This window comes from Parasteatoda tepidariorum, chromosome 4 (genome assembly GCF_043381705.1).
Source record: "Parasteatoda tepidariorum isolate YZ-2023 chromosome 4, CAS_Ptep_4.0, whole genome shotgun sequence".
NCBI lineage: Eukaryota > Metazoa > Arthropoda > Arachnida > Araneae > Theridiidae > Parasteatoda > Parasteatoda tepidariorum.
Window position 1 is genome coordinate 95,597,825 of NC_092207.1, and position 24,018 is coordinate 95,621,842.

Here is a 24,018-nt window from a genome sequence, read left to right on the forward strand (position 1 = left end):
ACGTCAAAAACCCAACCCTGCTTAGTACTTATCTGATTGTATTACTTTATTTTTCACCCAATTTCTTTTTTTGTGTTGTATCAATGTTTTAAATTTTGGCTTTTTATTTCATGGGTTGGTTATACAAGCGTTCATTGTTTTCATATATAACTTTAGAAAATACTGCTTACATTAGGTTTCATTTAATTAAATTTGTTTATTTAAATTCATTAAGTTTTTCCATGATGAGAATAGTATCGCCCCAGACTGAAGCATGCTGTTGAGTGATTTTCTCTGATTTAACTTACTAGTGCTTAAGATTGAAATAAAGTTCCTCAGATGGATAAGACCAATTAGCTATTTTAAATTTATATAATATGGTTGAGTATTTGTAGAATGCTATTTTTGTACAGACTTACTTCTAATACAAAATATGTAACATTTCACTTCTATTTTCATGGCAGATAATCATTTTCCTAAATCTGTTTTATTTTTATTCCAAGAGTTTTTCATGAAAATGCCATCACCTGAATTTATTCTATTTTTTAATCATGTTTGTCTGTTCACCCTCGAAAGCTTTGGAATCTGTAGTCTGATGAAAAAAGTTCATTTATCACATATAAGGATAACTATTTTTTCTTTACTGATATGTATACTGTTTTTCGTGCATCTCTGGGTAGTTAGAAATATTTAAATTTGACTTTGTTGGAATAAACATAACTTATCAAGGAACAGGATGATTTTGCAAGATACTTTAATTGTGTGTGCAAAAAATTTTTTTTTTCTTACTCTGGTGCATAATGGGAGACATGAAACAAACTTTTAATAGCTATAAATATATCAGCTATTAAGTTTGTTGTAATTTTTAGGACTGCTGGATGATATTGCTAAAAGAAAAAGCTCTAATACATGTTTAGTCTAAAATTTTAAATGGGAGAATTGGGGTCATTGACTGTGCAGATTAGTTGTTTCTATAATTTGTTTATTTCTTTGTTTAGATTGTTCAGAATGATTGTAGCTCAATTAATTATTCATTCATTTAATAAGAATTTTTAAAATGGTAAACTGTGAGAAGTTGTATTGTTTTTATTTATTTTTAAATATTGAGTTGCAATTCAGATATACATTTCCTCTGTTTTAAAATTTATTAATGAAATCATGATTTAAAAACAGTATTAAATTTTCAGATTCCTTTATTGATAAGTAATTATTGCAGAGTCCCCGTGGGAAAAGTATTAAAAAATTAAAAATTAAAAATAAATTTAAAATAAATTTAATTTTATTTGATAATTTTAATTGTAATTTTTATTTTAGTTCAATTTCTTATTTAAAAATAATTATTTTAGAAATAATAGTTTTATGTTATCTCACTAGGTTTCCTCTGTATTAATCAGGGTTGGCATGTTTTTGACATGTGACAGTTTTTGACAGTTTAAACCATGGTTTAAACCGTCACGTCAAAAACCTCACTGTCAAAAATGTCGAAAATGTCAAAAACCTATATTCATATGTGAAATTTAATTAATACATAAAATTTATATATTTTTTATAAAGGATAGTGTTTCTAAATATGTTCTAGAAAAAATAAATTTAAAATTTTGAAGAAACACTTATATTTTGAATAGTAACCAAAATCTTGTACTTTTGAAAGCTCACATCTTTTGTAATATTATGTATTCATTTTCATGTGTTATTGAAAATCTGCAGTGATATTATTAAGAAATTTATTTATAACCAAATTTAGTGTATAGTATAGATTATACTAAAAATTAGACATTTTTAAAGATAAACATTAGCAGTTTTGTACATTAGACATCTTTTAAAGAAAAATCTTTTTAATATTCTTTTAAATCTTCTTAATAATCTTTTTAACATAAGACAATACAAATTTAAGTGCTTTCTGTTAAATACACAGAGTAGTTAGTGTCGATTTACAGTATATTCAGCCTATTCATTTACTATGCTGAAAATTTAGTTTATCCAAATACTTGTGAATTTCATTTTGCTGAATACTATATAGTTTTGTTGAATATCTAAATATTCAGCTGTTGAATAATTACTTCTTGCTTTCAAGATATGCATTATTTGTATTCTTAATACAAGTGGAGAAAAAAAAATTAAGAGATAAAAATTGTTTTAAAATGATAAGTGTAATAATTATAAATAAATATAATAAACAATATGAATTATATTTATCATTATTCATAAATATAACTACTTTTAAATTCAAATTAACATACTGGATAATAAAGATATTCGGTATAACATTAAAAAAAATTTTTTATACACTTGTATCTTGTATCAAGTTTGTATTTATACAACATAACTTGTAAGTTCCTTATAAATATTAGTTATATGTTCCTTATATGTCAAAAATGCATAGTAATAAACTTTTAATTTTCTTAAGTATCAAAAAGAAAAAAAAAATTTTTTTAAATATAAATATTTAAACAATTTTTGTGCAAAATTTTTCTGCACATGCATTTGAATATAAATTTCTGAGATTTTAAATCTGTTATTTTACCTTAATTTTAATTAAAAAATATTTTAAAACCTGCTGATTACCTATAGTATAATTAAATTTCAATATAATGCATGGCAACTGTTGGTAGTTTTGAAGTTTATATATTTTCTTGGCAAACTTTAGTTTTTGACATTTTTGACGGTTTAAACCAGTATTATACCCTTGTCATGTCAAAAACCACTTTTTGACGTCAAAAACCCAACCCTGGTATCAATTGATCACTGTATTAATTGATGTAAAAACAAATATCCAAGTGTTCTCTTGCTCTATGAAAAGTAGTCCAATTTTAATTGGATGCTTGTAATTTGAGACAAATGCTGAAATCACGTAATTGTGGGTGGCTTGTTACTTATTACAGCTTTTAGGTTTGGTTTATCACCACACTGACTTAATTTTTTGATGGGTTGGATTAGCATTTTTTTCCTGCAAAGAAAAGAAAACTTATATAATTTAAACCAGATTTTTTTTGGTTTAAATTAGTTTTTTGTTAATTTCCTTGTAGTTTTTATGTTCTTAGAAAAAGTGTTTTTGCTAATAAATAAATAAATAAATATTGGAGTGTTATTGTAGATAGGTGCCTAACTCCAGTGCCAGACCTGATTGGCAGCTTAGTTGTGGCATAAACAAATAACGCTCCTAACCCATGAGTGACATTGTTTGCAGGTACCCAATTTTAATAACAGCTTCTCAGACACAAAAGAGTTAAAAGCAATAAAAATGTGCATATAGTATAAAATTAGCCAATCTTAAGTCATAATTTAATATGTAATGCTAGATGATTACTAAGCTATCATTATTTTTTACTCAAGATTGTATTAAAAGAAATATAAAGGCTATAATTTTCTTTGTTTTTTTTTTTCTTTTCCTTTTTGTCATTTTTTCAATTCTACTTATTTTCCCAGATAACTGGAGCGTGAAGGGTAAGCGTAGGAAGACAACTGGTACCGGAAGACTAAGACATCTGAAAAAAGTTTGGAGAAGATTTAAGTATGTATTAAACTATTTCTATTTACTTTTTTCTAAATTATAAGAATTTTTGTTATCATTGGCTGTCCACCCCTGGAAAATATTCATATTATTCATTACCTGGAAAATATTAATTTAAGTCTTTTGCTTTTTAATCAGATTTTAATTAAAGCTGCCAGCATGTTATTGGCATGCTGTTTTCTCAATTGTACTCCTATAATTTTAGTCAGCAACTGAGGAAGTTTTTCTTTTTTTTAAATTGTGATTTTAAATTTTTACCGTGATGGTGGCAAATTTTCTGCTAATAGGTCTTGTGTATTATACATATCTGGTCATCAGAGGCCATAAATGCAAAATTTTTAACAGCTCTAAATATATGTAATTTTTAATATTTTTATTGTGTATGATATGAGATGATTTATGATATATTTTTGTGCAGAAAGGCTACTTGCAAATTTTTTAATATCTACTGATTTTATTTGTAAATATGAATCTCAAAGTGTGGTTTTTGAACCACAGGAATATGAATTTTTAGGACTGCCCGAATATGAATCTGATTTTAAGCTCACGTGACTTTTTGATGTTAAATCCTAAAGATACAATCGGGGCCGAATTACTCATTAAGCCAGACTAGCCCATGGCCTGGGGCCCCCAAAAATTTTATGATTATTTTTTAGTTCTAATTTAATAAATAAAGTAAACTTTAATTTATTTTTATTTTGCATATGCTTTCTTAAGTGAAAAGTTATATAAATACTTTTATATTTGAATAAATAAAAATATATGAGATAAAATGTAATCTAAAGCCTAGCCCCCCCCCCCCCNGCGCATGCTTAATCCACCCCTGGATACAATGTACGATTTTAAATTGTGAGTGTTTGATTTTTGTATAATAGTACTAAACAATTTACCATGCTGACAAGTTTTTCGCTAACAGCATTTGTGTAACATATCTGGTCATCAAATGCCATAAATATAAGATTAGTTAGTGCTATTAAATATTATGTATGTAGAGAGAGGAATTAGAATTTTAGAGGTATAAGTAAAAAAAAATTTCGCATGAGTGATTTTAAATTGAGACATTGGATAAAGGTAGATGCAAATGCAGTTGGAATCATGTAATGTTTTTTTTTTTTTCTTCCTCTTCTGTTATAATGAAAGTATTCTTCTTTTTCTAGTCATGGCTTCAGGGAAGGTGGTCAAGCTAAACCTCAAAAACACGGTGCTGCTGCTGCTGCAAGTGTATCAAAATAGATGGATTTGTAAATAATAAAAAAATCACAAAAATGTTTTTATTTTTATTAAATCAAATGCACTGTCTTATTTTCAGTTAAACATAGTCTTAAGGATAAATAATTTGTGATTTTCCTTATAGTAATTCTAAAACTTGTAATAATACATACTTGCAAAACGTATTTACTAGCTCAAACTAAATAATTGTCTGATTGGTCAAAAAATCCAGATTCGGTGTTAGTATAAGAATTTCCAGAATTTTAAACCAATAATGGGAATTTCTTCTAGAAATTGAGAAACTGCATATGGCTAGGGTTATTCATTTCTTTAAAGCTTAAGGTTTATTTAATTTTCATTATAAAACAGGTTTTATGTTTAGTTATCATATCAGTATTTTCCTTCCTTTTCCATGAAGTGTATGAGATTTTGTAATAGCTGTGCAGCACTGGTATATATCAGCATTTCTCTTTTGTTTACAGTTGTGTGCCATTTTTGTTTCCTAGTTTTGTACATTTATGATTATCATGATTCACACATTTTTTGTCAAATCCAGAAAAATGAAACAATTCCTGCTTTAATTCATTTATGATATATTAAACTACTCTATTTTATTGGTTAAATGCAATTATTGTAGGTTATAGTTGTTGGTAGATCCTACTTCATAGAATTTTAAACTTTAATTAATTTGGTTTTTACTATAATAAAAATTTCTTAGCAAAAGTTTATAAAACAATATCAGTTGGTTGAAAAAAAAATGAAAATCCTATAATCAATTTGAATGTTTTGTTTCAATACTGTTATTACATGAGGAAATATTTAGTCAATTCCTTGTTGAAATTAAATTCTTGTCAGATAATGAGATCAATTCTTTGAGATTAGATTTCTCTTTGATATGCCACAGCACTTATGATTTAAAGCATTACATTTTGGTATGTGATAGTGTGCAGTGTATGTGATCGGTTATTTGCTCTTGGGGGGGGGAAACAAGATTTTTCAAAACCTCATAGTTTCCTCTTTGCTCTTAAAATGTCTGTAGTTTAAGTGGGCCACCAACCTCGTGTGTAGGAAAATTGATTTTATTGTTCTTTTATTACACAATTTAGTTGATTTTTATCTACATTATTTTTAAACCGGATTTGTTTGCACCAAATAATAAGAGAAATTTGTCACTGTTTATTAGACATGAACGAAAGTGTAACTTTGGTTACACGTCTTCAAAATATCTATCAAGTAATTGCAGTTCACTGGAATTATAGTCTTTACTCTTTCAAGTAATGTGAGTAGTTCAGGTTTTGTAGTAATTTATTGCAAAATAGAAAGTACTTGTAGAAGTCTTTAAAATGTATGGGTTTGTAATTTCATTATGTTAATGATCTTTGCTTTTGGTGTATGGTGTTGCTTAGGCTTTTTTTTATTTGTTCCTTTTTGTATATATCAATCAGAGTGTGATTTAAAAAAAAAAATCAAAAAAGACAGTTTTTTGATTTAAATCAGATTTTTATTCAAATACACTGTAAGAAAAGAACTAAAAAAACTTCCTAACTATTTATGAACGGACCCTTCGTAAAATAATTTATCTTTTGCTTGTTTATCTTCATTTGTTATATTAAATATTGTAAACCCTTCTCATTAATGGGGGGGGGGAAGAAAGACTGATGTAAACTAACTTAATTTGTCTTCGGCAGACGCTTCTTCCTTCATTCGTCTGAAATAAATATTCTGTGTTCAGCAGTATAGGCTGAATACCAAATATTCATGTTGCATCGCTAATTTAGTAGCTGCAATTGCTGTTTTTTTTTTTTTTTTTTAAATTATAATTTTACAGTGTTGAGCATAATCTTGTATGTCTTTACAATTTAAAAACTCCTTGAAAATGTTTTTTTTTTGTTGCAATAACGGACCCTATTTGCACAAATTCATAATAGCGGAACCTGGTTGAAAGAATGTGACGTTTATTTTATATTCACAAATTACGAGTAATTTTTTCACAATTTTACAAAAACGGACCCTTCACAAAATGTCTGTATAGACCCCTGAGTACATAGTTTTGAATGCCTAGTAACTATTTTGAAACAAACGCATGATTGAAATTTAAAGACTAGCTGAAATAGAGAATTTAAAGAATACTCTATTAAACGGTTTCAATTACCAAATCATAATTTTAAATTGTGATTTCTTTTTTTTCCGCTTAATTTTTAAAGTTACTAAATAAATGTAACATTGTGTTTGTAAATGTAGTCATTCATCAAATAATAAATATTTAATCTATATATTTTTATTTTAAAATATTTATTTTTAATCCTAAATCAAAATAGGTAAGTTTAGCTAAAGAAAAATTTAAAAAAAATCTATGTACTCATTGAAATTTTTTTTCACGACGTTTCTTTATAGAAAATCTGATAATGTCAATGATACTGTAAACATATGAGGAAAAATACTTAAATGCTAACTTCATTCTGTACTTTCAATCTCAAGACTTAAAAATGTAATTACAAATGTGTTGGAATTTAACACATACCAGGAAAGTAATTTCATTAGCTAAAATTAATGCAGCAATTTACTTAAAATAAATTTTAAAACTAGGAAAAGAAGTAATAAAAGTATCAATAATTTAAGACACTGTTTAACTTTTTAAATCAATATATACATAAAAAATCAGTTGATTTAAATCAACAAACCCTGATATCAATATAAATATAATAAATTTATTCTTCAGCGTGTACAGTGCACGAAAATAAAAACCGACTTCTCGAGTAATTGTGATTTAATGATCGGGTCTTCACGTTCTAGGGACTCGTATCTTAAGGCTTCAAAAGGATGACCTCAAATAAGTTAATAATTGCTGACGATATTTTAAGTTGCAAAATCAGACGCAAAATTCTTTCTCTCAATAAACATAGCTTTTTTTCGATGGCTAAGAATTTCCGACTCCCATGTTCTAGTGCAGGGATGGCGAACCAATGGCACGCGACACAATATTTTGGGGCCCTCCACCGATCACAATTGTTACACTATGTATTGTTATTACACAAATGTTATGCTATGAAGCACATGTAACAATTTAATTAAAATTCACAAAAACAAGCAAAATAATAAACAATTATTAATAAAAAAATTACAAATTAATACTAATAAAAACAATTAATAACCGTAAAAAACAAGCTAACAATAAATACTAGCTAAAAAAGTAATCAGTCCTGCTTAGACTAACATCTTACAACCTTAATATAAGTTATTGGTCATCTAATCTGCAACAACAGAAGTCGCACTGATGTTACTTAAGTTGAATTACGTGTATAACTGAGACATTGCAAAATGTATTATTTTTTTTCAATGCAATTTTTTTATTTTTTGAGTTGATAGTATTATTTTCTCAATAATCACGAAGTCAAAATTATTTGACGGCATGTCTATGATCTCATTAAGCAATTTTTTAGAGAAATGGCAATCCAAATCCATCCGAAAAAAAGGTATGCTATTCAGAGAACGAACGTTTTGTATGATTTCGTAAAATATCGTTTGCACTAATATGAGGCACCCACTTGAACCGTTAAGATTAAGTCCTAGGACGTGAGGATTAGATCAAAAGTTATTAAGGGTGCTTCGTTTTTTATTTTGCGTTTTGTACATAATGAACATAAATTTATGAACAAGACGAACAGAAAGAAGTTAAGATATTTAAATAGAGTATGTTTTTTAAAATAGTTTCTGATTCTACCTCTGTCTTCATTTGAAAACATTAAATTTTCCGTTTCCCCCCTTTTTGTGTTTTTTTTTTTTAGAATTAAAGAAATATGGCTTGAGGGAGAAACAAAAGTCTTAAAACATTTTTATTTTCTTTTTTAAAGCCCTTGTTTTTTTTTTATCACAATAATCTATGTGATTATAATACCTATGTTATCACAATAATGATTGTGAAAGATTTTTCTTAAAAAAAATTTTTTTTTTGAATTACTGCCTATAATAATTTCATGTGTAATTGGAATGTTTCTTCAAAAATATTAATTCAGTAATATGCTTTTTGAGTTGGAACATAAAATAATAGACATTAACTTGATTCTAAATTGTGTTCCTCTGTTACCAATAAGTTACCTGAAAAAGTTATTAGGGAAGTTATTACCTGTGAAAGTTTAAGGGATAACAGTAGTCAAACTTACACAGTAAATTGGCTAAAATCCTTGTTAAATTATAAAGGAAATATATGCGATTCGCTCGGGCGTGAGCAGTTAACATGTAGGGTCATATATAACATAAGTTCTTTAAGCGTATAAAGGGAAACATGTGGTTCGCTTAGACGTGAGCAGTTAGCATGTAGGGTGATAAATAACAATATAGGATGATGAGTTCTTGAAGCTTGGACGCAAAAATAAATTAGAGGTAGTTACTTGGAAATGTAATTTCGAATTTTAACCATTAGCGTCATATGTGCTTAGCTTGAATATGGTTAATCATTCAAGGATATCCCAGCGACGCGCAAATCGTTGACACTGACTTTCATCGTTGGTCCAAATTTTTTTAAAACTTTTACCGAAATTTCTCACAATAAAAATTTTACTCAACAGTTTTATTTAGAAGTCCAAAAATAGATATTTCAATAATGGTCTGGTGAGAATTTGAGCCTGATCTAATTTTACATCCTTCAAATAATACTTACAGGTTTTATTTGAAGACGTTTAATAGCCTCGTTGCAAATTCCAAACCTCGATGAAAATCCGTTGGTAAATAATTCCGTCAAATCTTTTTGAAATGAAAGGCATTTATTTATGAGTGGACTTGTTTGTTTTTTCTTTATGTTGAGTTGCTTGTCCTGATAAGGAAGGAGCGCTACGCAAGAAACGTACCGCCGGCGAAGCACTACGAGTATCATCAGTACCTGTGTTTCCTGAAGAACTATTGTATCGAATATTTTTTTCTGGCTGAAAGAGCACTACATAAATTTTAGGCAGGAATAGACAAGCTAGAGTTATAGTTCCACTAAGGCTGACACACATGCATAATATAGTAGATTGTACCTGTTAAAAAGAAGAAAAAAAAGGTGTTATAGTATGTTAAAAACTAAGTTAAGATTACGTTAATACACTGCATTTCAAAAAAAGCAAAAAATCTCTTCTACGAGTATATTGTAGTACGTCTTTTGCATTTTACTTGTATAGCAGTATATAAATGCTAGTGAAAAATTTTATCTATGTTTTAATATGTTCAAGCGCAATTCTAATTTCTTACTGGTAAATTTTATGCTTATTAAATGAAAATCATGAAATACGTAGCTCTTAACCCTTTGTAACTCAACAACTCTGATTTAAGAAATATTTACGCGGATGTTAGAATACATCATATTAAGCGTGTAAAAAATAATGAAAAATTAAGGCCTTAAAATTAAAAATTTATTGATAAAAAGCATTTGTTGAACATCTCCAATATCGTGAAAAATAGGTCTCGCACCACATTTTTCAATCCCTCCTTAGCCAAATATACAATCAAGGGGATTGTTGTAAAAAAATTGTATATCCTGCAATTATGTCGTGGAACAATTCTTACTAAACGCTATATAATATTGGCAGCTGCACCAAGACTTGGTTCCTCCGAGTGCTCCGAGTTTGCAATATTTTCTTTACCTGAATTTAGTTCGATTTTATAGGTAAATCCACCTCATTATAGGATTGAATTTTCATGTATGTTGCAGATAAGTAACGCGGTGATACAAAGAGTTAATATAAATCCATAATTAGTGTCGTAAATTTTTGGCTGTTTTAATTAAAAATAAAACGGTAACTTACGGTATGTGAAATGTAATTGAAAACGTCTAAAGATGTGAAAAATTATTTATCTAATTTTGCTAGTTTCCATAGCATTTTAATATTTGAAAAGTTACTCAAACGCTGTATTGTCTGAGCTTATAGAAATTTGAATAATAATAATTGACAATTCTTTATTTATAATAATGAAAAGATTTTCACCTTAATGGAAAAATATTGCCAAATTGGCGGCGTTGAAAAAAAAGTTTAATGACTTTCAAAGCTTCAAGCGTAAGACACCTAATCAGTGCTTTTTTTTTTATCCTGGTGAAATAGCTTTGAAACACAACCTCTAGGACAATCATATACTCAGCATAACAAAACAATTAATTACAATAATTATTATTATATATATTTTTTGTTAGGTATAAAAAAGTGTGTGTGATCAAAACAGAAGTACAGTAGAGTCCCGATTGTCCGAGTTAATGTGGACCACGACTAACTCGGATAACTGAAAAACTCGGTTAAAACGAAGAGTATAAAAAAAGAAAGAAAAAGAGTTGGTATAAATGTAATATAGTTAAGAAATATAAGATTTATACGAGTACAATTACCACATACAATTCCTATTATTATAAAAAAGCTTACTTGAAAAAACTTAAAAAGTATACTTTGCGAGAAGTAAAGAGTTTTTATTTAAAAAAAAGTCCTTAATCGTTTTTTGTTTTACATAACTGGTGCTTTTCTGTAGCAATGTTTCGCCATTTTTTAGGCATAACAGGAAAGCTGGTGTCGCCTCTTTTTGTTGTTCTATGTATTCAGTAGCATTTTTGACAGCTTTAAGTTCATCGGTGTGAGAGATTTTTATATGTTGATTTTCATCGTCACTGTCTTCATCATCTTCGCTAGGTTCATTTTCATTATTGACGATATTAATGATCATTTCATGGGATTAAGTTGTTAGATTTTGTTTTCCCGAGTGTTTGGAAGATAAAAATAAGATTTATTTTTCGGCGGTATTTCTAAAAATAAAAAATAAACTAGAACAAAAAAAAACTTGAAATGTTTGATAGCTCGGTTAAAGCGGAAACTCGGATAACCAGGGCTCGGATTATCGGGACTCTACTGTAATAACATCTGCTAACACTTTAAATAGCTTTTTTAAAATAAATATATCCTACTTTGTATTCCTTTGCACTGTAATAAATTGGTACGAAGGCCAACCATACTATACACGAAGAATACATGGTGAAGGAAATACATTTGCTTTCATTGAAATTTTCTGGTAGATTTCTGGTTTTGTAGGCGTACACTGTGCAGAGAACTATAAGAATCATATTGTAGAGAAGACCGATGAAAACGGAGAGACTGTCGAATCCACAGACAATCATTCTTGAATTAGAAAATGGGTGATCTGCAATGTCTGGAGGTCTGACGATAAGCCAAAGAGTTGTTAATGTAATTTGTATGAGAATCAAGCACATACATATGATGATTTGGGATCCTGGGCTTATGTAGGAAGGCCTTTTTGTTATCCTCAAGCTAACTTCAAATATCCTTGACAAACGGTTTGTCTTTATGAATATTGCAGAGTAGCATATTGATAAGCCTAGGCCCATTCCAACTCGTAGAATTCCACAAGTAATCTGAAAAGTAAAGGAAATATCAAAATAATATACGGTTTAAAACGAAAGTTACAAATACTAACAACTTTTTATTTAGCGATCGGATTTCCGCTCTCTTTGATGCAATTTCAATTTTAAGAGGCTTATTTTAGATATGTTTATTGTGAAGAACTTACAAGTTAATGATGGCATAAAGGGCTGGCGGCCTTACTGCACAATCGGATTTTTACCTACTAAGATACAATTTTAATGGTTTGAGAGTTAATTATGCTAGTACTAACAAATTGCAAATGAGACAGAAAATACGAAACGCAAAACATATTTTCTCTGCACATCGTTAACTTTATTAAATTTTCTCTGGCTTAAGAGTAATCCTTTCAACCCTAAAAATAAGGGGAAGGAAGCTACATTCTGGACAATGTGATATTTATTTATAGTTTAGTCATGAGAATAGTCTTTTAAACAAAATTAATCCCGATTATGAGGCAAATGATATTACCCTCAGAATTATGTCGAAGGTTGTTAAAAAGAGAAAAAAAGTTTCAAGAGAAGTCTGAAGTAACTTATTGCCAGTTAAAAATTTTTTTTTTGGTTTGCGACTGCTTTACCACAAATTATAGGTTTTAAATTTTTTTCTTTTACGTTTTTACAAACTGATTCTCTCTTGCTGATTCAATTGCTTCTCTAAATAATTAAAAAGAAAATATATTAATTTTTAAATCATAACAATCGCCAAAAACTACGCACTATTCGATACTGAAAAATATAAAATTATGCGTGCGCTTCTTTCTAGGCTGAGGTAGGCGTTAAAATCTATAAAAGAAAAAATAAAATTCGATTTTCTAACTTTTACTAGCATAAAAATATTTTAATCAGTTAAACATATTCAAATTGGGTACTTGTTCGAGAAAAAGTGAAATAATTATGCCTAACCTTGTGATTTAAATCAGATTTGGTACCTGTAAGCGATGTGTCTAATCTGATTTGCTTCTGAATCAACAAACACCACGATTTACCTACGAGGACGTCACTTGCAATTGAAACACGTAATTGTTTTCCATTGGTGGAACAAAATCTGGTCTCAATGCGAATCAGGACATCATTGCTATTATAATTATTATTTTTTAAAAAACTTAACAGTGATTTTTTTGAAAGGTTTGATTTACTTACTGTTGTAGGCTTTAGAAGTATTATAAATGTATAGCTGTAGCAAAAAATTATTCCAACTAGTATGATATAGCACAACTCTCTGCCGGAAGCCATGATAACTGGAGTGGTATGATGCGTGAAGAAAATGATGATAACGATAAATGTGGAAATTAAGCCGAGAATTGAAAACACTAAAGGCACCAAAGGCCACGGACTGCTCAGTTCTTCTCCAAGGTATCTTGGTACAATTTCCATGCATGCTGACTTATCAGGTGAGGCAATATGTCCTAAAAATTAAATTTAAAAAAAGTAAGTTTTTAAAAGGAAATTTTCTTTAAAATAAAACCAATATAATTTCCTCTCAGAATGTAATTAAAAGTTAATATATTTACTATCATACTATAACGAGAACAAGTATTTTTCGATATTTAATGATGCAGGTGTTACGTTGTTTTCTGTGTTGTGTTCGAAATGACTGCAATAAGAAGGTGGTATTACAATATATTGCTTCAAAATTACTACTAGGGTAGGTCATTCATGGTAATAAAATTAATTTAATTTGATGGTATTTTTTGACTGAAATTTCTTATTTGCGACGAGAAATAAAGAAGATTCCAGAACAATCGCAGAGGTTGGTTGTGAAGAGTATTGAGATCCTTTATAATGTAACACGTAAATCTGTTTGTTGTACAAACCACATTTCTGGCAAAAAATTATACCTTGTTGTAGTTTGATTTACCTGTATAAGAAAATTTTGCCAAAATGAATGTATTGTATGGTTTTAGCATCTAGTAAAATAAAAAAAATTCCATAATTCTGGGAACCAAAATTTAGGATATGTAAACAAATTATTTGGTAATTTTTCCTTTTATATAGTAACGGTTTACCGGAAATATTAGTGTTCAAAATTATAGTTCTTATTGCCACACATTTAGTAAAAAAATACAAAACTGAAAAGTATATTTAATCGAATAAATGGTTTTTATGCAATACTTTAAAGCACTATGATAAAGTTACCAAATTTTACTACTTATTATAAAACCATATTTTATTGTTAAATATTTTCACTAAAATCATTATCAAAGCGCTTCGGTAAAAAATACTGACATTTTTGGTTTTCCAATAGAGCTAGAAACATAACAAATTTTACCATGTTCTAGTAGTTCTGACCATACTTTTTTTTTTCTCAGTGTAAGAAGACTCCGCCGTCGTTAGGCAAACTTGCAGGATTTATTTATATGGCCTTCATCTCTATCTAATATTAACACATGTTAGTTTCATTCAAAAAGTGCTCATCGAAGATGTGTTTTGTCTAAATACTTTACTTTTGAGTTAGATTTAAAATCGAAGAAAATAGAGAGGTACATGTTATTGCGTTATGGATAATAAAATAAACACAATTCTATTTCACAACGGAAAACAAAAATGACTACGAGACAAACATAGGAGACGAGAAGTGAAATTTGAGCGGATCCTCTTACTTATTTTATAACAGTCATTGAACAGCCGACTCATTTGTGAGTTTACGACAGCCGAAGTTCAACACCGTAGCCTTGTAATTTTGAACCCAATCCAGAAGAAAAGGGAACTACCGGATCAAGTATTGGGAGAAATTCGACTTCGTGGAGGACTTTCTCATGGGACTAACCCGCATTTACGCTACATGGTGAGGAAAAACACGAAAACCATCCAAGGTTAGCATGACGGCCAGGAGACTCTAACCCATGATTCGTCCACCACTGAGGATATTTTATGTCAGCACTGTGGTCGGCGTGAACCAGTTGCGGATTTCGTATCGATCAAGCATAGCTGGGATTTGAACCCGGCTCACCTCACTGGAAGGCGAATGCACTATCTCCTGAACCACCTTCACCATGGCTTCCTCTTACTTATTGAAATAAATATTATAGAAACTTACCCCATCTCTTTATTCGTAAAGTGCGTTATTTGCTCAGAATAGTGGACTTGTCAATAGCAGGCTATTAAACCTTATCTGAATATTTAATACAAAAAATCAAATCTTATAACAGTGACACTAGTATCTTATGATAGAGTCATTTTTGAAAAGCGTAAATTGTTAAAATTTATTATTAGAAAAATATTTTTATTTTATTTTATTATTTTTTTATATCTCAAAACCGAAGATGAATTTAATTTTGATCTTTGGGTGTTCAAGTGAATTCTTCTCAACTAATAGTTAGGGTTCATCAAAAATATACTAATGTCGTAGGTTGATAATAATCGTAAAATTAAGTACATTGCTTTCTTAGTGAAGTTTAATATGCATTTGTCTTAAATATAGAATTTTACGAAAGTAGGTTATGCTTTTACAAAAACTCCTCTGTCTCTATTGGTTAAACTACTTTCTCTGTTCGTCTCTTTAAACCTCTACCGTCATTTGGGGTTTAAAAAATGAGAAAGGTCAAAACCATAGTATGTCCATTTCTGTACTTTTCATTCGTGTTTTATTCACATTTTGCTTTAAGTTAGGATCAGTATTTTTTAATAGTATTGAGGTCAATATTTCGTGTATTGTATATTCGTAAATGTCGTCGTAAATGTATATTTGTCGTCGGCCTTCTAAGCCCAAGTCTGGGGGTTCGATCCCCGGCCCAGACACCGGATTTTTGAGATGCAGAAAATCCTCAGCGGCCATGTCGTATGATTATGCGGCATGTAAAAGATCCTTGGAGTGCCTTATTGGCTCTTGGCATTCCCGGCAAAATTAAATTCCTAGTGCACTTTAGCATCCAAAATAGAGTCTCGGTGCTGCCATCTAGTGTGGCAGAAACTAGACGTCCAAATTAACATGACCAACGGTATCTCATCCATTGTGGTGGTCATGAAAGAGTGGATACCACCTCTGGAGAACGCACTAGGTCTGCTTATCGGCAAGACCGATTGTGCAGCTTATTGGAAATTAAAAACAAAATATTCGTAAATGGAAGATTATTGTTGCCAATTTAATATTAAAATAAAGAGGTAAAGCTTATTGCGTCATTCATGAGTAATAAAAAGAATTTTCCCAAACAGGCTATGGAATCTCAATTTTCGTTCTTTATTTTTGTGTTATGCTCACATGAATACCTCGCACAAAGAATAGAGTTAATGGAGAGCGACACTTACCACATAACATTGATGCTGTGGATGATTATTAAAAAATAAAGAAATTAAATCTCTTTATTGTTTATTCGTATAATTATTTCACATCTAATAAAGTGGGCCGGGATAGCTGGTCGGTAGGGCGCTGAGCCCATGTCCGAGAGTTCGTGGGTTAGAACCCCGCCGGCCGAAGACTCCCGTGTAGTAAAGTGACTGATGCACGTTAAATCTGCCCAGTCGCTAAAGTCCTCCATGTTCCCATAGCAAATCAAAACCTCTGGAGGTACTGGATTGGGGATAGATCGTTCTCTGATTCCGGTCAAAAATTATGATCTGTGGATGAATGAATGGGTCCACCGTATAAACGGTGCGACATATGGTGTGGCAGAAGTTGAATTCTTGGCCATAGATGGTGCCACTGAAAAACAAGAAATGTACACTGCCTTAAATTTGCTCGGTTTCACCCAGCAGGCCTGCCCATGTGGCAAGTAGCGTTAGAAACAACAACAACACATCGAATAAAGATTTTCCAAAACAAGTTATGGAAACCTTTTTTTTTGAGTTGTGTCTAAGGGGTGGAGTTTAATAAATGTTGTTCACAGACTGTTCACCTACTGTTTACTTATGNAAGTGACTGATGCACGTTAAATCTGTCCAGTCACAAAATTGTCCAGTCCATGTTCCCATAACAAATCAATACATCTGGGGGTACTGGATTGGAAATCGATCGTTCTCTGATTCAGGTCAAAAATTACGATCTGTGGATGAATGAATGGGTCCGCCCTATAAACGGGTGCGACGTATGGTGTGGCAGAAGTTGAATTGTTGGCCATAGATGGCGCCACTGTAAAACAAGAAATGCACACTCTGCCTTAAATTTGCTCGGTTTCACCAAGCAGGCTTGCCCATGTGGCAAGTGTCATTAGAAACAACAACACATCGAATAAAGATTTTCCCAAACAAGTTATGGAAACCTATTTTTCGAGTTGTGTCTAAGGGGTGGTGTTTAATAAATGTTGTTCACGGAGCCTGATCTAGAAATGAGGCACAAAATTGTCAGGGGGCTCCCTAGTCGTTACTCTAAAGTACGAAACTTACCTACTGTTTAATTATGAAATGTTTTTGAATGGCATATATTAATTACGATGTATTAGTAAATTTGAGCTTATATTTATTTCAATCTTTATTAACTCTTAATTCTTATCGACAATTTTTTAGGAAAAATATAAAAAGAAATTATTTGTAACATTTAGGGGGCCTGGGCCTCTCAAGCCTTATGAAAAATCAGGATATCTGGTTGTTCACTTAGGTTAACTCTATGAATCTAGTAAATTTCGAGTTACTTGCCTTTAGGACATTCTAAGCAAGGGCTGTAAGGGTTTGGTAAATAATGCAAATCTTTACATGGCCTACAAGTATAACAGCAACGTCTATTAGGATGTTCACGAGGAAGAATGCGTTCTTCTCCTCTTTCGCACTCTTCATTGCACCTGGACAAAGGAGGCCTCTCTGCTGCATCCGGACTAACTGTCCACACTGGATATTCTTGAATTCTAAGTCTGGAAGAGTAGAAATAAAGGTTTGAAGATAATGGTTAGCAGTTATTGTTTGTTATTTAAAAAATAAGCAGGCTTCCTTTATTTGCCTAGAATGATTAAAATTCATTTTTAGACAATGGAAATTGCCACGTAGTTTGAAAAGTGCCGAGACTAACCAACAAATGGAGCCCCTAACGAATCAATACTTCAATTTACCTATGTTAACTGCTAGTATATATTTTTCTTTGTTGCTTTCAGTGAATGTCTGCAAATAAAAGCACTTTCGTAAGTTCTTTTCGCGTGTTACCCCCAAAGATGCTAGTCAGGATACATTAACAAATAACTATGTGAAAAAAAGAATCTTTTTTTTCGGTAACCACTTAAGTGGTTACCATGCAAGCTGAAATTGAGTGAATTAAGTGGTTGCATGCTGAAATTAAGATTTTGGGACAATGATAAAGGAAGTATACACGTTTTACACATATTTGACCTGTCTGCCTATCATTGTCTTGGTCCATCTTATTTTTTCCCCCCCATTTTATTTTGGTCTATCTTATTTTACACTCTATCTGCTATGCAAAATTTGAGATGGCTTAACTGAAATACTGTGGGGGTATTTTCAATAAGCTTTTAATGAGTATGTCTGCAGTCATCGAATATGGATTGTTTTGATTGCTATTTTCATATGATAATAAATCTATCTCTCTGTCAACCGGTCAACGGCGTAAACACTTAGTATTATAGTCTTCCGAGTCATGGCCAAGCAGATAGAGTTTTTAAGAGCTATTCTTTTTTTTTTAATAAAAAAGATCACATTCTTCACAAAATGATGTTTTTGGTACATGAGCTGACATCACTCACACATAGAAGATCATTTAGCTATGTTTATTATGCTATGTTATCATTAAATACAAACAGAAAACTTTTGATAAATGGATTTTAATAAATGGAATGGGAAGGAAATAAATTACGGTAAAATATTTTCTTTAGGATACTTATAGTAACACGATTGTTTGATTTAATCATATAATTAAAAATCAAACTTTCAGTTTAAATATTTAAATTTTGGTTTTTACATTTTAAGTTTTTGCGCTTGAAAAAATGTAATATGAGTAGCATTTTCTATCAACTAATTTTAAAATTTTTATAGTAAGTGATACCAAATTAAAAAGCTCATTTCCTGTATAAAACTCAGCGTATAAGATGATTTAAAAATGGGAAAATTTGAAAGTTAAGTCTGATGAATTGCATTGCATTTTACATTTAGGAAAGAAAAAAGCATCGGAATGAAAATGAAATGGGTTAATAAAAACAAAGGTAAACAACGTTAAAGAGCACAAAAATATTATTAAAAGCAGGCAGCTGTTTCTGCTCAAAGGGCAACCTTCATCAGTGCAACAGGTTAGAAGCTTAACAGGCAGAAGCTTAAAATGAAGAAATGGGTTGATACTTAAAATTGGGGATATCAGTTTGACAACTTTCTATTTTTGCTTATTTAAAAAAAAAAAAAAAGAATAAAGAAATATGATACAGGCGTTAGAATTTCGTAAATGAATGATCTGGCTAAATTAAATATGCACACATATATTATTTAAAATTTAAAGTTATTATATATTATTATTTACTTTACTATTATTTATTACCGTGTGAGAAAGCTAAAACGTCTTTAATCTTAAATTGTCTTCCTAATTGTATAAAATAATTTATTTTTAACTTTAAATTTTTTCCTTTTACTAAATTTAATCTTTAATCTCATACAGTTATATTCTATTTGAAAAAACAGAAGAAAATTAAAAAATTTTAAATAAGTTGTATGATTGAAAAAAGCAATTCTTGTCCCGAATTTCGAACTGAACGTTTTTTCAAATTTACTTTCGAATGTTTAAATAATTATTTTAATACTTATCTTTTTGACAAAGCAAAAAAAAAAAAAAAATTTAAAAATTGAAACTAAAATAATAGGCAAATGAACTTTTAAATAATAGGCAATAAATTTTTTTTCCTATGCATTTGAAGAAAAAACGCTGTTCAGTTTTGGAACTTGAATTTTTTAACTATGCCTATTTTTAATTTTTATTTTCTATTGGATTAGACTTGTAATACAATATTGTAGAGTTATTATTTTTCTTTTGAGTTAAAACAAAATAATAGCAATATTGAGATTCTATATGAAATATTGATCGTTTATTTATCTCTCTTAAGCTTTCATTATCTTTGAGAAAAATTTTTTTTACTTGAGATTTTTTTTTTGTTGTTGAATAATTATTGAATTTTCAAACAAATAATTTGAATTAACAGGCAAAAACTGAATTTGCATATGAAAGTCATTTTTACAATCTATTAGAAGCAAAGACATAATATCCCTTCTTTTTAGGAAGAATGAAAATAAATATTTAATTTTTACGTGGGGACAGACTCTCTTCATGAAATTTTATGCTACCACTTTCACTGTAGCAGAGAAGTAGGGACACTTAGCATTTACTCTAGTGAATTTTAAAATATCATGGTTAGGAATATAGTATTAAATTGCATAAAACTGTAGCTTGTTGAGAGAAAATGCCGGCGAAGTTTTCCTACACTTTAACATTATACAAGTAATACAACCACTAGAAAGAGTTTTTATTTATTTCAAATGCAACCATGAATGAAATATTTACCTTCTATTTTTGTCCCATTCTCCTATAGGAACATATTCATATTTGTCACTTAATCCAGCAACTTTTTGATACTGATAAATTGAGTAGTTAACAGGAATACTTCGAGATGGATCAAAGCTAATTTCCATATCATGTCCTTGCATGCCTGAAGGAGAAAGAAAGCATTCTTAGTAAAAAGAGAAATACAAGATGGGACAAAAGTATGTAAATGTTTATATATCTTATGAAATATGCTTCTACTCAAATATATAAATGTATATACACTGCTCAAACAAATTAGGAAAGCACATGGATTTAACGAAAGTACGCAAATATTTTTTTCTGATAATTAAGACAAATCAAAATATCCATAGACCTAAGTATAGCAGAAAATAGCAAAAGAAAATTTGACATGCAAATAAAAGTTTANAAAAAAAAAAAAAAAAAAAAAAAAAAAAAAAAAAAAAAAAAAAATAAATAAATAAAAAATAAAATAAAATTGAAACTAAAATAATAGGCAATGTGCTTTTAAATAATAGGCAATTAAATTTTTTCCCTCTGCATTTGAAGAAACAACGCTGTTCAGTTTTGGAGCTTGAATTTTCCAACTCTGCCTATTTTTATTTTTTATTTTCTATTGGATTAGAATTGTAATACAATATCGTAGAGTTATTTTTTTGCTTTAAAACAAAATAATAGCAATATTGATATTCTATATGCAATATTAGTCGTTTATTTATCTCTCTTAAGCTTTCATTATCTTTGAGAAAAATTTTTTTACTTGAGATTTTTTTTTATTGGATTTTATTGAATTATTGAATTTTCAAACAAATAATTTGAATTAACGGACAAAAACTGAATTTGCATATGAAAGCCATTTTTATGATCTATTAGAAGCAAAGACATAATATCCCTTCTTTCTAGGAAGAATAAAAATAAATATTTAAATTTTACGTGGGGGCAGACTCTCTTCATGAAATTTTACGCTACCACTTTCTATGTAGCAGAGAAGTAGGGACACTTAGCATTTACTCAAGTGAGTTTTAAAATATCCTGGTTTGGAACATAATATTAAATTGCATAAAACTGTGGCTTGTTGAGAGAAATCCATGCCAGGATCGACAAATCAATTTGCTTTTGCTCATGTAAAAAAATTTTTCTTGTAAATTCTAAATATTTACAAAGCCATCAGATAAATCAATTAAAAATGTTATTTGGCAATTAAGTTATAATGTTCTGTGAAATTGACAGAATATTACAATATTACAAGTATGAGATGCAGAACCACAAAATGTCAGCAGTTAATAATATTTTTATGCTTAGTGTTTGTAATAAGACAAAAAAAATACTGATGTGACCAGAAGACGATGAAGGCTGAAACGCCAACAAGGGAAAATATTAAATTATAATAATAACCATAATGATAATAACCATATTATTAATAATAATAAGCTTTCCAATCTTTGACGACGTGTACACTTTAAGCTACTTAATCAGTCTACTTTTTACTGAATTACGGAAATCAATTACACCATTGTGAGAATAGTAATCCTGTTTTTCAATGAAATATAATTAATTTGAAGTTCATTTTATTTAAAACTTATAATTGATTTTAAGCGCAGTTCTAATAACTTTTTTTTAAAGAAAATTCCGGCGAAGTTTTCCTACATTTTAACATTATAATACAACCACTAGAAAGAGTTCTTAATTATTTCAAATGCAACCATGAATGAAATATTTACCTTCTATTTTTGTCCCATTCTCCTATAGGAACATATTCATATTTGTCATTTAATCCAGCAACTTTTTGATACTGATAAATTGTGTAGTTAACAGGAATACTTCGAGATGAATCAAAGCTAATTTCCATATCATGTCCTTGCTTGCCTGAAGGAGAAAGAAAGTATTCTTAGAAAACAAGATATTTAGAAATACAAGATGGCACAAATATGTGTAAATGTTTATATATCTTATGAAATATACTTCTACTCAAATATATAGATGTATATACACTGTTCAAACAAATTAGGGAAGCGCATGAATTTAGCGAAAGTACGCAAATATTTTTTTTTGATAATTGAGACAAATGAAAATATCCATAGACCTAAGTATAGCAGAAAATAGCAAAAGAAAATTTGACATGCAAATAAAAGTTTATGGAACTAGAGAAGAGATTTAAGTGCTGGAATTTTGATTTCGCAGAAGTTGCTGTCTTTCGTTATCTCAGAGGTAAAATTCAACCTTTCGGCTTTTGTTTTCAGGAAAATTCACTTAAAAATGTCATGACAACATGATCTACCAGAATTCATGACAAGGCGTATTATCGAGAGATTGGAATACGGGCAAACACAAATAAGTGCGGCGGACTCTGCTGAAATTGGACAGAAGTATGATTGCAAGACTGGAATCGTTTCCGAGTAACAGGGTACGTTTGATGTCGTCTAGGACAAGGTCGTCCACGTCCTACCATAGCAAATAATGACATTATATCTCCAGTTAACAGCCAACACCACTCTAATTCGAAGATAGTTTCTTTTGGAAACAGGATGAAGGGTCTCAAGTCAAACAATTCTAAATGGGCTTCATGAGGGTGGCCTGTATGCACGCAGGCCAATGGCGTATATTGGTATATTCTCTTGACAGCCAGACATCGGACTGCCCGAAGAAAGTGAACAGTTCAACATCGAGACTGGATGGCAGCCTGCTTGGATCGTATTCGGGTGATGCGTTGCTGCAAGATCAAGGCCTCTTGTTTCCGTCCAAGGCTTGGAGATCGCACTTCGTCAAGAGGGAAATAGTAGTATTCCCCAAAGTTTCATCGATAATCTCCTCGCATCCATGCAAAATAGGTGTACAATATTCTTAGCAGTTCGGGGAGATCACACACTATAATAAACTTCCTGTATCATTTCTGTGCAACCAGTTTTTTGTCATTTACTTATTATCAAATTGTTGCTTTAAAATATCATTTCATGTTCTTTATACCATTCCAAATAACTAAAGCTCATGCAGTTGTTTTTTCGCGAATTTTTGAACGATCCATCTTTCTTCCGCCTCAACTGTTAATGTTTCTAACATTGATTACTCCTTAGCTAAGAATTTAATAATTAAGAGGAATCAGACAAAAACGATATTTTTATAAATTAAAAAGCGTTTATATATTTGATTTCATTATTTATATTTTAGTTGGTACGTTGGAGAACAGTGGCAGTTGGTAATTCCCAGTGGAAAAACCTTTTGGAAACAGCCTTTGCTTTGTTGTAGAGCTTCAGAATGAAAAATAATTAATTAGTATCTAAGTGAGTAATAAGGACTGAATTGATTCATGCTTGCAAATCCGATTAAAAGTTATTTGTGGATAATAACTCGAGTAACTTTTTTATTACTTTCCCTTCTGTGTTAAGTTATTTTCGAAAGTAAATATTTTTGACTGAATAAATTTTTTTCAAAAAGAAGGAAGTGAAATTAACATTAGATAGGAACTTGAAAGCTGCATATTATATATATATATAGTTAGGATCAGTATTTTTT

General features: G+C 30.0%; 1 protein-coding gene across 2 annotated transcripts in view; it reads right to left on the bottom strand.

The window, feature by feature from the left end:
• Window positions 1-9,251: 9,251 nt before the first annotated feature.
• Window positions 9,252-24,018, bottom strand: part of LOC107455038 (metabotropic glutamate receptor 3) — a 37,759-nt gene continuing 22,992 nt past the window's right edge. Inside the window, exons 8-12 of one of the 2 annotated variants that reach the window (XM_043049098.2) lie at window positions 22,230-22,374; window positions 17,661-17,872; window positions 13,233-13,498; window positions 11,619-12,083; window positions 9,252-9,714 (exon numbers count right to left, since the gene is read on the bottom strand). In XM_043049098.2, coding sequence (XP_042905032.1) covers window positions 9,460-9,714; window positions 11,619-12,083; window positions 13,233-13,498; window positions 17,661-17,872; window positions 22,230-22,374 — 1,343 coding nt within the window. In that variant the 3' untranslated portion in view covers window positions 9,252-9,459. Of the gene's footprint in view, window positions 9,715-11,618; window positions 12,084-13,232; window positions 13,499-17,660; window positions 17,873-20,508; window positions 20,654-22,229; window positions 22,375-24,018 lie in introns of both variants that reach the window. The other variant, XM_043049097.2, reaches the window with a different exon arrangement.